Here is a 12,292-nt window from a genome sequence, read left to right as displayed (position 1 = left end):
CACTCTACGGGACCCAAGTGGCGGGGCTGCGAATGGACACCACCCCGGACTGGCTCAAGTGGCGGGGCTGCGAGTGGACACCACCCCGGGACAATTGAGCGGTAGTATTGTTCCCGAGGTGGACGTGGATTCCCAGGGATAGTGTTGATCATCTTGTGGCCAGGGTTGTGTTGGGATCCAGGTGCTTTTGAGTGGGAACGTAATCTCTAACGTAATTGTGGTGAGCCAGGTTCCTGCATTGATGCTGATCCTCCCATGGCGGGAGTGGTAATGATTGTTCCCTAGATGTCAGAGAGATGCGTTGATGTTGCCCATCTTAAGCAGAATCGTGTTATGCCAATCTGTCAATGTGGATGTGTTGCCTTTAAAGAGATTGCATTTTCAACGGTTAGGGTTAAGTGCTATGTGAGATTCTCTTGGGCTGAGGAATGTCGGGATATGTCGATGTTATTCATGTTTGCATATATTCATAAAAATATTTTTGAACTCTCACTTAGATGATTCAACATCTAATTTAGACTATGTCTCTAAAATATTCAAATGTTCCAGGTGAAGACAGTGGCGCTAAAGGAAAATGGGTTATCGAGATGTAGCCGTTGATTTCGTTGGTAATCGTTAGCATATATTTTGTTTATGCTTGAGGTGTTAGTAGTTGTTGTTGAGAGATGAGACTTGATATATTTTGTTTTGAAGTGTCTTGTCAAATGATTTCTACATTATGAATAAAATGAATTCGGTTATGTATATTCAAGGTTTTGATTCTACTTCCGCTGATGTGATGATGTTGCTAGTCTTAGCTTATTCTTAAGTTAATATACTGAGATAGTGGATCGGGATTGTTGGGATTTTGATTTATGTTGAATGATGTTGAGTATATGTTGAGGAAAAAAAAAATGTATCCCTGAAATTTCGAGATTAACGTCGCTTTGGGAAAGTGGGGCATTACAAAGTACGTCTCATGCAATAGGAGTCTTAAACAAATAGGAGTTTGAGTATCGGAGTCTCATCTTAATGGTTTATCTCTTGGAAGTTACGATTTCACATCAAACGATCTAGATTTCTGCAGAAAATACAAGTTTCGGTAAACCTAATCTCCAATATTTTTTACATAGGGTTGAAGGGAATTAAATGAGGGATATAACTAAAAAAATTCAAGGCAATAGGGCCCTACATACGCCCTGGGAAGGTAACCCATCGGCCTTTACACGCAGCCTCTTTTTGGCGCTTGTAATTCACATGCCGCCAGCACTGCGTTACTTTCGTATTTCAGCCATTACTCCCTCGTTTTAGCTCTGATTTGACCCCCGTTTAAATCTACAAGTCTCTCTCCCCCCCTCTACAGGAATATTACAAAAAAAAGAACTTACCTCGCCCTTTTGTTGACTGTTTAGCACGAACTCCGGTGATGCTTCGAAAACTCTGGCAAGGCTCGTTCTCCCCCACTTCTTCTCCGATTCTTTCATTTCTTCTTGCAGAATTTCCCCTCCTCTTAAGAATAGGATCCTCACCTTAGAATCCCTCAATCCTTAATTCCCTTGGAATGATTTGAGAACAACCCATGGGCCTTATTTATAGATCTCCCGGACCAATCATGAATCGTCACATGTATCTAGATAAGCTTTGGGCTCAAGAGATCCAAAGGTAGAATTGAATGTTGCTTGAAATCCAAAACCATATTGGATTGAGTTTTGAAATCCAAAGTGATTCAAAATTATATTGAAATAAATCTTGAAATTCAAAGGGATTTATTTACGCTAATACCCAAAACTTCTTACAAATGCCATTTTGACCTTGATTTCAAGTTCTCAAGTTTTGATATTTTGCCACATAAACCCCTAAGTTCCATACTTCTCAATTGAGTCAACAATTTTGGAAAAATATCAATTTCAACCCTTTTTCGCTGGAATAAAAAATTAAACTTAGGTCTCAAATGCATATTTCGATCACAAACCCTTTTGTTTCATTTCAAAACCACTTAAGGGTTGTTCTATTCACAAAATTAAAGTCTCTTCATGGTTCCGTGGACTTTTCGGAAGCCCTTTACTATCATTTGATCTTTCAAGACACTCACAACTGTACTGAAAATTGTCTCTGATTTAATTTCTTTCGGTATCATAAATTTTATCTCGAGACGCTAGTCAAAGACATACATTTTTCTTTAGATATCTAAGCTCCAAGGCACTATTTGTAGCTAATTCGATCACTTTTTGCCTTTACAAGCTAATTTTTTTGATATTTTAAACTTGCTTAAATTATGTGGCAACCTCACAAAAATATAGGATATTACACATATGATAAATTTCAAGATAAAAGTTTTTTCCCCAAAATATTCATATTACCAAATTCATTCAAAATTGTTTGTTAGCATCAACAACAAATTTATGATTAAAATAGTATTTTATGATTAATATGAATTGTCAAAAAAATAAAAATAATATTTTATTTTCTGAATTCATGTTCAAAAATAAATTTAAAAAAAGTTGAAAAATAGAAATAATTATTATTGAATTATAATAATTCTACCTAGATAATTAAAAATGGTCAAAACATATTTTCATAATAGATAATAAAATATAAAATTGAATAAAATAATTTAAAAATTGGTGAAAGGAATTGTATTAGTTAATAAAATATATATAAAGAGAGAAATTTAAATTTTAAAAATCAATGAAAGGAATAATATCATTTAAAATTTAAAAATTATCAAAATATATGACAATTTAAAAATGTATTAAATAATATTAATTATAAAACTTAAATAAATAAGTTCTTTTAATAAATTTAAAATTTTAAAATGTATTAAATGATATTAACTATCCTACCAGAGACATATAGGTAATTGAGAATTATCTAAAAAATGTAAGATAAATTTATCTCATGAGATATATCAAAAAAATTTATCTTGAAAAAGGGAGATAAGAAGTCATGTGAGAACTTTTTCAAAAATGATTAGATAAATTTAACAAACACGTTGAAAATGCCAAACATCTGGAATGGTTCTCATATCTAACCTTTTCTCCCTCTTATTTTAGTTAACAAATACCCCCAAGAAAATAACAACTTTATAAGATATATATTTAAATAGTGTTTGTTAATCAAGATATGGGGTAGAAAAGCTCACATATAGGAAGTATTTCTGATGTTTGTCATTTCTAGTGTGTTTGTTAAATTTATCTAGTTATCCTTGAAAAAGAAGTCACATAACTTCTTATCTTAATTTTTTAAGATATGTTTATCTCTTCCTCCCTTAAGATAAGCATATATTAGTTTTTACAGATAAGAAAAAAATGACGCTTGTGTTTTATAGTATATTTTAAAAAATTCAACAAACAATTTGATAAAAATATTGAAATGATTTCCAATCTTATCTTAAATATTTTATATTTTGGTCCAAAAAAAAGTATTCTGGCCATATCTTGATATTCTTTTATTTTACTCATTTTAACAAACGCTATCTTAAGGTATTAAACTTCAATAAATGGAATTTTTCTTTAAATAATGCGCAGTAGTTGATAATAAATGTATTGTGTTTCATAACATTTTATCAACTAATAAAATTATTTTTGAACTAAAAACAATATATCTTATATGTAAAAGCTTGATTCGCTTGTTGAATTCCTGTCAAAACTATTATATAAGAAACTCACCATTTAAGATAATTGTCTAGGTTGCACAAAAACAGATACGATAGGAAACGGAAACAAAGAAATGACATTTTTAAAAAAAAAAGTAAGAAACAAAAATATAGGAAAATACATAAATAAAAAAATATAAGAGGTCTTTTTGTAAATATAATTTTTAATATAAAAATTACAAAAAATAAATATAAATTCCATAATACATTCAAGGGAATTCTGAAGACAAATTCTAGAAAAAAATAAAAAATTTGAGATAAAAATGAAAAAAATTATGTCTCTAATTTGGTTAAAAACAAAATTTTATATGTTTTTAACCTTGTCATCGGCGGAAACACATTTCTAAATTGGAAACGCATTTCTAAATGCACTTCCGATATTTTCTAATATTATGAAATAATTTTGAAATATTTTTAAAATTGTAAAAATGGTCCAAAAACGTTTTTTTGGCCTTTTTTAGCATTTTGAAAATGGAAACATTTTGGAAACGTCCATATGTCATAAATTATCGTTTTTAAATCCATGTCAAATTTTAATATTTTTAAAAATACCCTTTTATATAATTAATTAATTACCGCATTATATTATATTATTTAATTGTGTTATTGATAAGAAATTATTGTGTTATCAACATCTTGACCTCATTTGACCCAAATGCTACTTTCATATTATCCAGCTGCTTTCATACAATTAATATAAATAGTAACCTAATTGGGTATATATATGTACGTACAAATCAACTAAAAATAGAAAGTTCTTTTAAATTAATATTATTTTTGCTTTTAAAGAAATAAAGCTCTTGATTTTAGGGGTATTTATTTGGTTTGAAACCAAATTGGATCGAAATTAAAATTCTTAAGAATTTTGAATACTGAAAACTAAACCAATTATAGGGTCAGAACTAAATCGGACCAATCCTATTTCACATGCTTTGTTCCTATATTTTAACATACAATTTTAAAACATATGCATAAAAATATATATATATATCATCCAAACACTTAAATATAATTAAACTTGTCCCCCTTTCCTTATTATAAATATTAAGCGATAATTATTATCATTAAGTATGTATATATATATGTTATAAAACAAAATACCTAACTATGAAAAGAATAAATTTCTCAAGATAATACAAACAATCTATGCGTTCGAAAGTTTGGGATACCAAAAAATTATAAAGTTAATGCTGTCTTTATATATATAAGACTATATAATTATTTGGGATGACTATTCTTGCATAACTCCCTTTGCTCGTACCCTTAATTTTGATAGAGAAAGTAAATTATAAGTGTAAAATTTTAATTTATGATATAAAAAATTATACAATTACTTGTATTTATTCGTAGGGTCAAACTAAATTTTAAACATAATTTTTTTGAGACAAGTATACTCATATCATAGTACAAGGGGGTAGAGTTCATTATTGCCTCCCTTAATAGAATTAGGGTGACGGACTCGTTTTTTTAGCATTGTCTTTTTAAAGGAAAAAAAAAAAAAAGGGAAAGGATTGATAGGACCCTAGAGTTGAAATTGTCCGTTAACGTAACATGGGAATGTTAAGCCACTGAGGGGCCGAAACGTTGACAGCCAGTTTCTAAGGTTGCCACGACATTTCGATTTTACGGCTGGAAGCGCGTTTGCCGAACCCTTCCAATCGGACGGCAGTTCCTCAGTTCGTGTAATAAACGCGCCTCTGTCGAACGTGGGGGAGGAAATTTCTGAATGCCCAAGGCAAAAGAAACAAGAACCCTAGAATCCCATTTAAGGTTGGTAACTTGGAAGTGGAGCTGATGATAATCTTTAGGATAAAACAGAGAATCCCAAGTTGGAGAAGAAGAAGAAGAAGTGAGCCAAGCCCAGACCCAGAAGTCTCTCTCTTCTCTTTCTAGATCTTCTTCTCTTTCTCTCTCTATATCTATATATCCATATATATATATGTATGTTTATGTACGTATAGTCACAGCTTTCCATCTTTATCTTTATCTCTAGATATGTGTAGGGTTTGCAGCGTCCGTCTCTTGTCTTTCACCCTTTTGGTTACATTGCGTACCCTCTAAGCAAAAGGAGAGAGGAGAAGAAGCTGATCAGGGAAGAAACAAAACAAAACAAAAACAAGAAAGAAAGAACTGAGAAAGTTGCAAGAGGAATTGTCAATTACTATTATTATTACCATTATTATATATAAAAGGGAAAGAGGGGGAAGAGAGGGGAAATGGGGAGGGGAAGAGTGGAGCTGAAGAGGATAGAGAACAAGATAAACAGGCAGGTGACGTTCGCAAAGAGGAGGAATGGGTTGCTCAAGAAGGCTTACGAGCTCTCTGTTCTGTGCGATGCCGAGGTTGCTCTCATCATCTTCTCCAACCGTGGCAAGCTCTATGAGTTCTCTAGCATCAACAAGTACTCTCTCTCTCGATCTCTCTTAAATGATCTATGGTTTTTTCTTCTTAATTCCTCTGCTGTGTTATTTAGATGGGTTTTCTTTGCTTTCATGATATATATATATATATGCATCTTCTTTCTTCATCAAGATTTGCGTCTCTTTACTTTGTAGTTCCTTGTTGGGGATGTGTTTTGTACCACTATATATCCGAGTATATGTTTTCTTTAGTTCGATAGGTTCAGTTTGATCTCAATTTCGCTTTTCAAAAGAAGTATCCTGAGCTCTTTTAGTTTTGGGTGGAACCCTTGTTCAGGTTCCATCATTTTGTTAACGTTGTTGTTCTTTTTACCGTCTCTCAGTTGCATGTTTTCTATGATTTGATCCATTCAGCTTAATTTATCTGATTTTCCCATATTGGATCTTCCTAGCAACCCATAATATTTATATATGTGTGTGTGCGTATGTTTTATTGGAAGCTAGTCCTCTTTTTTCAAGTACGTACTCCATCATCATCATCCTCTGTAGATTCTATCAAAAGGCAGAAACAAACAGAAGCATTACCCGATGATCTCCTTTTTTCCACGTACGGTCAGGTTTAGGGTTCCTCCAGTTTCTGGTCCATGCTGTGTGCCCTTAATGACTCTCAACTTTTTCCGTCGCTTTTGTCGCTTAATTTAAATGGGTGACACTGAAATACTTGAGGGTTTTTTGGAGTTTAACTATAGATATATCCCATGATCTTGACTCGATTTTATTCAATGTGTGTGTGTGTGTGTGTGTGTGTGAGAGAGAGAGAGAGAGAGAGAGAGAGAGAGCTGCAATGTTTGGCTGAAGTAAAACTAGAGAAACTTGAGGAAAATGGTTTGTGGTGGATTTTTATATAACAATGTAATTTAAGGTGCAATTGTTATCTTAAAAATTATCAGAAAGAGAAAATTTTGTTTGATTGTATTCAACTAAGTGATTGATATCCAATTGATTAATGGCCAAGAATGTATAAATTGTTGCTTATCGATTTATTTAAGAATACTAAATTTAGTGTCGATCAAGTGTGTCGAAATAAGCGGTAAAGAGGGGATTTCACCCTTCATCCACGGCATATTCTTCGATACCAATATTAGTGTTCTTGTAGAAAAAGAAAAAAAATATTCTTTATATTATTATCTTTATTTTTAATATGTTCTTTAAACGAGACTATACATATATATATATTATTTCTAGCTTTACATAATTAGAGTGAACTTATATAATTAACTAAATAATATTTTATTACCATATTAATCTATTATCGTCAATTTATCAAAATACCTAAGCTCAAAGAAAAGGAATCACTTGTATCGATTATTTTTATTTTAAATAAAAAAATTTCTTGCTCAACATTATAGAAATTACAAGTGAGTAAGACAATTTTACATGAAAATTATGTACAATTTTGTTAACTTGCATTAAATTAAATTAAACAACTTACAACAAGTACGTACCATGGCAAAACTTATTAGAAAGGCAACATGACTATGAATAATTGTTGAAGAGAAGCATCAATTGATCCGTAAAAGCAAGCTTAATCTTCTAATTTGTCACATCATTCAATTACTTTGAGAGTTGTAAATTAATCCTTTTGATGTTTTGATGGTACTATAGCTAGCATATGCATGATCTGTCGACATTTCATATGAGGCCTTTCTGATTGACAAGATAATCTCCAAGAATTTTGTGCCCCTTTTTGACACCACCACCACAAAACAAAAACCTATTCAATGATGGGTTGACTGATGAAGTCTTAATTTTTAATTTAATTTATTACATAATTTTAAAATTTTCCCAGTACAGAACAAGTCTATCTAGCTAATTGCTCTTCCATCGTCTCCATATAATCTCCTTTGATAAGCAGACATTGGGGCATGTTAAAGATCTGGCCCACGACCCATTGGGGCATGGGGACAGCCTCTTGCAGGGGCTACATCCTAGGGCAACTAGGGTGCAAGTGCAACATATTCCCTTGCTAAAAAATTGTTTTTAACTAAAAAGTTAAATACTTTGTAATTCAAGTAAGAAAAACTTAGAAGAAATTGGGACTAAACAGGCCAGCCCGTTTGGCTTGGCTTTCTTAGCCTGAAAAACAGTCTAGTCAGCAATGTGCTTACATTTAAGGGTGAAAGAGAATCATAAGTTTAATGTGTAAATAGTAGGTTTACGTAAAGAGGAAATACTTTCTAACTCCAAAATTTCAATATATCCCAATCTCACAAAACACATCAATAACTATGTAATTGATGATGCAGAATCTTGCATCCTCAAGACATGAATCAATTAATGGAGGAGTATTGTTGTCATGGTTGAGTCAACTTGTGAGCTAGATTAATCTCAAGTCAGATGTACAAAACAAGCAAAGGATTGCCTATGGTTCTCCCAAGAAGAGCCTTTCGATACATAATTCTGCAGAGGAAAAAATAATATAGACACACAACCATCAAAAAATAGAAAGATAAGAACAAAGAGTTGAATGCATGAAATATTTATAGATACAAATGGAGATATCATTTAAGAGATCTCCCATAAGTAGGCAACAAGTAGTGTTGGCAACGGAGTGGGGCAAGGCGGGCTTGCCTTGCCTCCTTTCAAACCCTCGAACCCTAATACCTCGTCTTGTACCCTAGCGAGGCAAGGGATTTCACCTTATCCCCCACCCTAGCAAGCAGTGATTCCCAAACTGGAACTCAATCCCAAAACCTAAAACATGAAAAAAAATAAAAAATTGTCAACAGTACAATTAGGCTAATCAACTTGATGAAATTGATTGTGTCCAGATATTTCTTGTTCCAAAATTCATTACAAGAGATGAACAAACACAACATTGTGCGCTATTGCCAAAAGTAAATAAGAAAACATATAGAAATAAACAACAAGCAAGTCAGGCCAGGATGGGTTTGGGGATGCTAAATACCATCCCCTTCTTGACCTTGATTGAAAAACAACTGAGGATTCTTTGAAACCAGCCCGATAACTAAATAGCCTTGGACTAGCTTAGAATCATCTTGCCAACCCTAGCAACAGCTTAACATTCACAAGCTTGATACCTCTTGGTTGTTGGACTTTCATATTGTATCCAACTCCAATTTGATATGATTGGGAATATACCTTCTAAATCAAATAGATTAAGATTGGAATAGAATCTCTAATTAATCGGGACCTAGCTATTTATGGGAATAATTATGGTTTTTGTGTCTATCAAGACCCTTGGTTTCAAATCTAGGGTTTCTAATTGGCAATTGTGAAAGAAGAGAGAGAGAGAGAGAGAGATGAGAAGAATTTAGGGAGAAAATAGAGAATGAATAGAGAGAAAATAAGAGAACTTAAAATTAATTCATTCATAATGTTCTGATACAAAGTGGCATAGCCTTAATTATATATTGTTATCCACAGTAGTTAAATTGGTTATATTATAACAGATTTTACTGACAACTTATTATATTGTACTAGATTTTACTAACAGCTTATTACAATTACAGTAATTTGTAACAAATTACTGTAACTGTAATAATTGCAGTTGAAACAACTTTAGTTATTTTTTACTATCTCCTATCTCTTAATTCTGTTAATCATAACAGTGTCTTTTGATCATTGAGGAAGGGGCAATCTTATCTTCTGCCCATACATCCACATAGATCGATAAGAAATGTGTGACGACTAAGATAGCAAGCGTTGGCCACATGTCAAGTAATAAAGTGTTGGGGTTAAAACAATATCAATAATGCACATTCACTAGGTAATGAAGCACTATGCATAGATGTAGTGTTAGACTGAAATGGTATGTTATTTAAGAATCTGATTGGGTTACAAAAACCATCTCTCCCATTTACTTCGTATTGAATTCAAAGATTATGGATTTAAGGCAAACCATGTCCCATATTATTTTTTTGGTTAGGTAGTTCATTGTCCCAATATCTACTTGCATTTGTTATTGTTGTGTCTTGGTATACGACAAACACTACTTTGGCCGAAGGATAGACTGGTTGCTTTCCATTTTAGTTCATATATCTAAATATATATTCCTCATATGGAAACCTAGTATTCATGTGTTTATTTGTTAGATCTTTGTCTTTTGTTGTACATGGTTTTGATGCCAATAGTTCATGCGTCTTATATGAGCCTTCATCTACCTAATGAAACCTTGTTCCAATGTTGCCCTCATCTCAGTATGCTCAAAACACTTGAAAGGTACCAAAAATGCAGCTATGGCACATTGGAAGATAACCGATCAGCCAAAGAGATGGAGGTAGCTCATTAATCATCATCTTTCTATTGGTTTATTATAATTAGCACACACACGTGTGTGTGTGTGTATTGTGACTAATTCATATGCTTGAATTTCTTTTAATATTTCACTTGTTCATGCACTACAGCAAAATAGCTACAGAGAGTACTTGAAACTGAAAGCTAAATATGAAGAACTGCAACATTGTCAAAGGTAAAGTTGATTTCAGCAAACACCACAGCACTCTTAATTCTGCCTTTCAAATGCTAATCCAATATTCCCCTTCATTTGCAAAGCTAACTTGTTTCTTTAACTGTTCTCACTCACAGTCCTATTCATGATGTCTAGGCACCTTCTTGGCGAAGACCTTGGCCCTCTAAACCTGAAGGATCTTGAGCATCTTGAGCATCAACTAGAGACTTCATTGAAGCAAATTAGGTCAACAAAGGTAATGAACATCGAGGCTTTACTTCCCGGAACACCATTTTCTAATCCCAACTAATTAAGCACACTGTATTTTGTTTTGTTTCCACATTTGAGTTGTTACTGGGATTCATGATTTTGACAATTATTCTCATGATGTATATAATTAGCAGACCCAGTCTATGCTTGATCAGCTCTGTGATCTTCAAAACAAGGTATTTGATTCTAGAAATTTAAGGTCTTTTCCATTTGGCTTCTATGTGCTTCCACCTCATGATATATTCTTCAACTGCAGGAAAAGATGTGGATTGAGGCTAACAAAGCTCTAGAGAGAAAGGTATTTTAACATTTTATTATACTTTGATTATGGACACTTATTTGCAAACAATATTGCCATGAATAATGGTTTGTTATTCATTGTGTGTTGTGGGTGGCAGCTGGATGAGATTTACAGAGAGAATCAGCTGCAATCATCCTGGGGCGGCGGCGGCGGCGAGCAAGGGAACAGTTCCTTCAACCACCACCACCACCACCACCACCCTCATTCTCAGGCCTTCTTCCACCCTTTTGATTGCAATCCCACTTTGCAAATAGGGTAATTAAATAAACCCTCAACTTAAATCATATATTCTCTACTGTTTAACTTGCAAATCCATGTACTGATTTTACTTTAAAGCAGGGATGATGATGATAACGAGGGGTTTGAATTTTTGCAGGTACCCTGAAGTATCAAACCAGATGAGTACTGCTGCAACTCATGAACAAAACATGAATGGATTGGTTCCTGAGTGGATGCTCTGAGTCTTGCATTTCTTCAATAAATAAATATGTTTATAAGGTAAGATGGAAGCATTTTGCTTCTCTCTCTCTACATATATATATATAAGTATGTATGCAGCCTCCTGTAATAATGAAGAGCAGCAGCTTACTTATTATAGTTGAATCCCTTGCTGGACCAAGGCATACATGTAACAGAACTTATATGGCACCTTCATTAGTGGAGTTGAGGGACCTCTTGGATAAGCTTCTTAATTTGAAACTTTAATATGTAAATCATGATGAACAGTCCAGTCCATGACAGAGTTAGATCATGGATTGGCCCAAGTTGTAATTGGGCCTTTTATATTTCAAACTGGGCCCTTACTTGAACTCTGTAATATTGATGAATCGCATGTGATTTGTTTAATTAAACAAAAAATGATCTCATATTAGATAGGGGATCATCTCTTAACGGTCATGCATGATCACATTAAGCACAAGCTTATAAACAAATTTAAGCTTAATCTCCCTCTTAATTCCAAGGATTAACAATCCAAATATCCAGTCTGGACTATATGTCCTGACCCAATGTGCCACACATTTAGTGGCAATACTAGTAATACATGTATTAACAGCTAAAAAATAACTCTTCGATTATAAAATTAAGAAAAAAAAAAACCCACTATTAATAGTTTGTATATCGTTACAAATTAGTTCACAAGCATAACAATACCATCGTGAAATTTATCGATTTGAAATTAATATTTTAATTAAATTCATCTTTGTTTCAAAATTCGGATCTTTTTAAATTAAACTAAATCGAATTTTTTGGTATTA

At 33.0% G+C, this 12,292-nt stretch overlaps 1 protein-coding gene across 3 annotated transcripts; it reads left to right on the top strand.

Moving 5' to 3' along the window:
- The first annotated feature begins 5,429 nt into the window (after positions 1 to 5,429).
- LOC127809514 (agamous-like MADS-box protein MADS2) lies at positions 5,430 to 11,863 on the top strand. 3 transcript variants are annotated; one of them, XM_052348359.1, is made up of 9 exons: positions 5,444 to 5,506; positions 5,628 to 6,035; positions 10,216 to 10,294; positions 10,422 to 10,486; positions 10,622 to 10,721; positions 10,867 to 10,911; positions 10,992 to 11,033; positions 11,134 to 11,291; positions 11,413 to 11,863. In XM_052348359.1, the coding sequence occupies exons 2-9, from the start codon at positions 5,851 to 5,853 to the stop codon at positions 11,495 to 11,497; spliced, it is 759 nt and encodes a 252-aa protein (XP_052204319.1). In that variant the 5' UTR covers positions 5,444 to 5,506; positions 5,628 to 5,850; the 3' UTR covers positions 11,498 to 11,863. The 3 variants fall into 3 exon arrangements, with proteins under 3 accessions (XP_052204318.1, XP_052204320.1, XP_052204319.1); XM_052348358.1 differs by having other exon boundaries at positions 5,430 to 6,035; XM_052348360.1 differs by having other exon boundaries at positions 5,433 to 6,035; positions 10,870 to 10,911.
- The last annotated feature ends 429 nt before the right edge of the window (positions 11,864 to 12,292 follow it).

The sequence above is a fragment of the Diospyros lotus genome, chromosome 9 (genome assembly GCF_014633365.1).
Source record: "Diospyros lotus cultivar Yz01 chromosome 9, ASM1463336v1, whole genome shotgun sequence".
NCBI lineage: Eukaryota > Viridiplantae > Streptophyta > Magnoliopsida > Ericales > Ebenaceae > Diospyros > Diospyros lotus.
Note: the sequence above shows the minus strand (reverse complement) of the source record. Positions and strands in the feature narration are given on the sequence as shown.

Bases quoted from the DNA above. Each gene is read 5' to 3' on its own strand.
- LOC127809514 (XM_052348358.1), top strand. From the start codon at position 5,851: ATGGGGAGGGGAAGAGTGGAGCTGAAGAGGATAGAGAACAAGATAAAC. The intron at 10,487-10,621 runs GTAAAGTTGATT...CATGATGTCTAG, and splicing joins GAACTGCAACATTGTCAAAG to GCACCTTCTTGGCGAAGACC. The intron at 11,034-11,133 runs GTATTTTAACAT...TGTGGGTGGCAG, and splicing joins ACAAAGCTCTAGAGAGAAAG to CTGGATGAGATTTACAGAGA.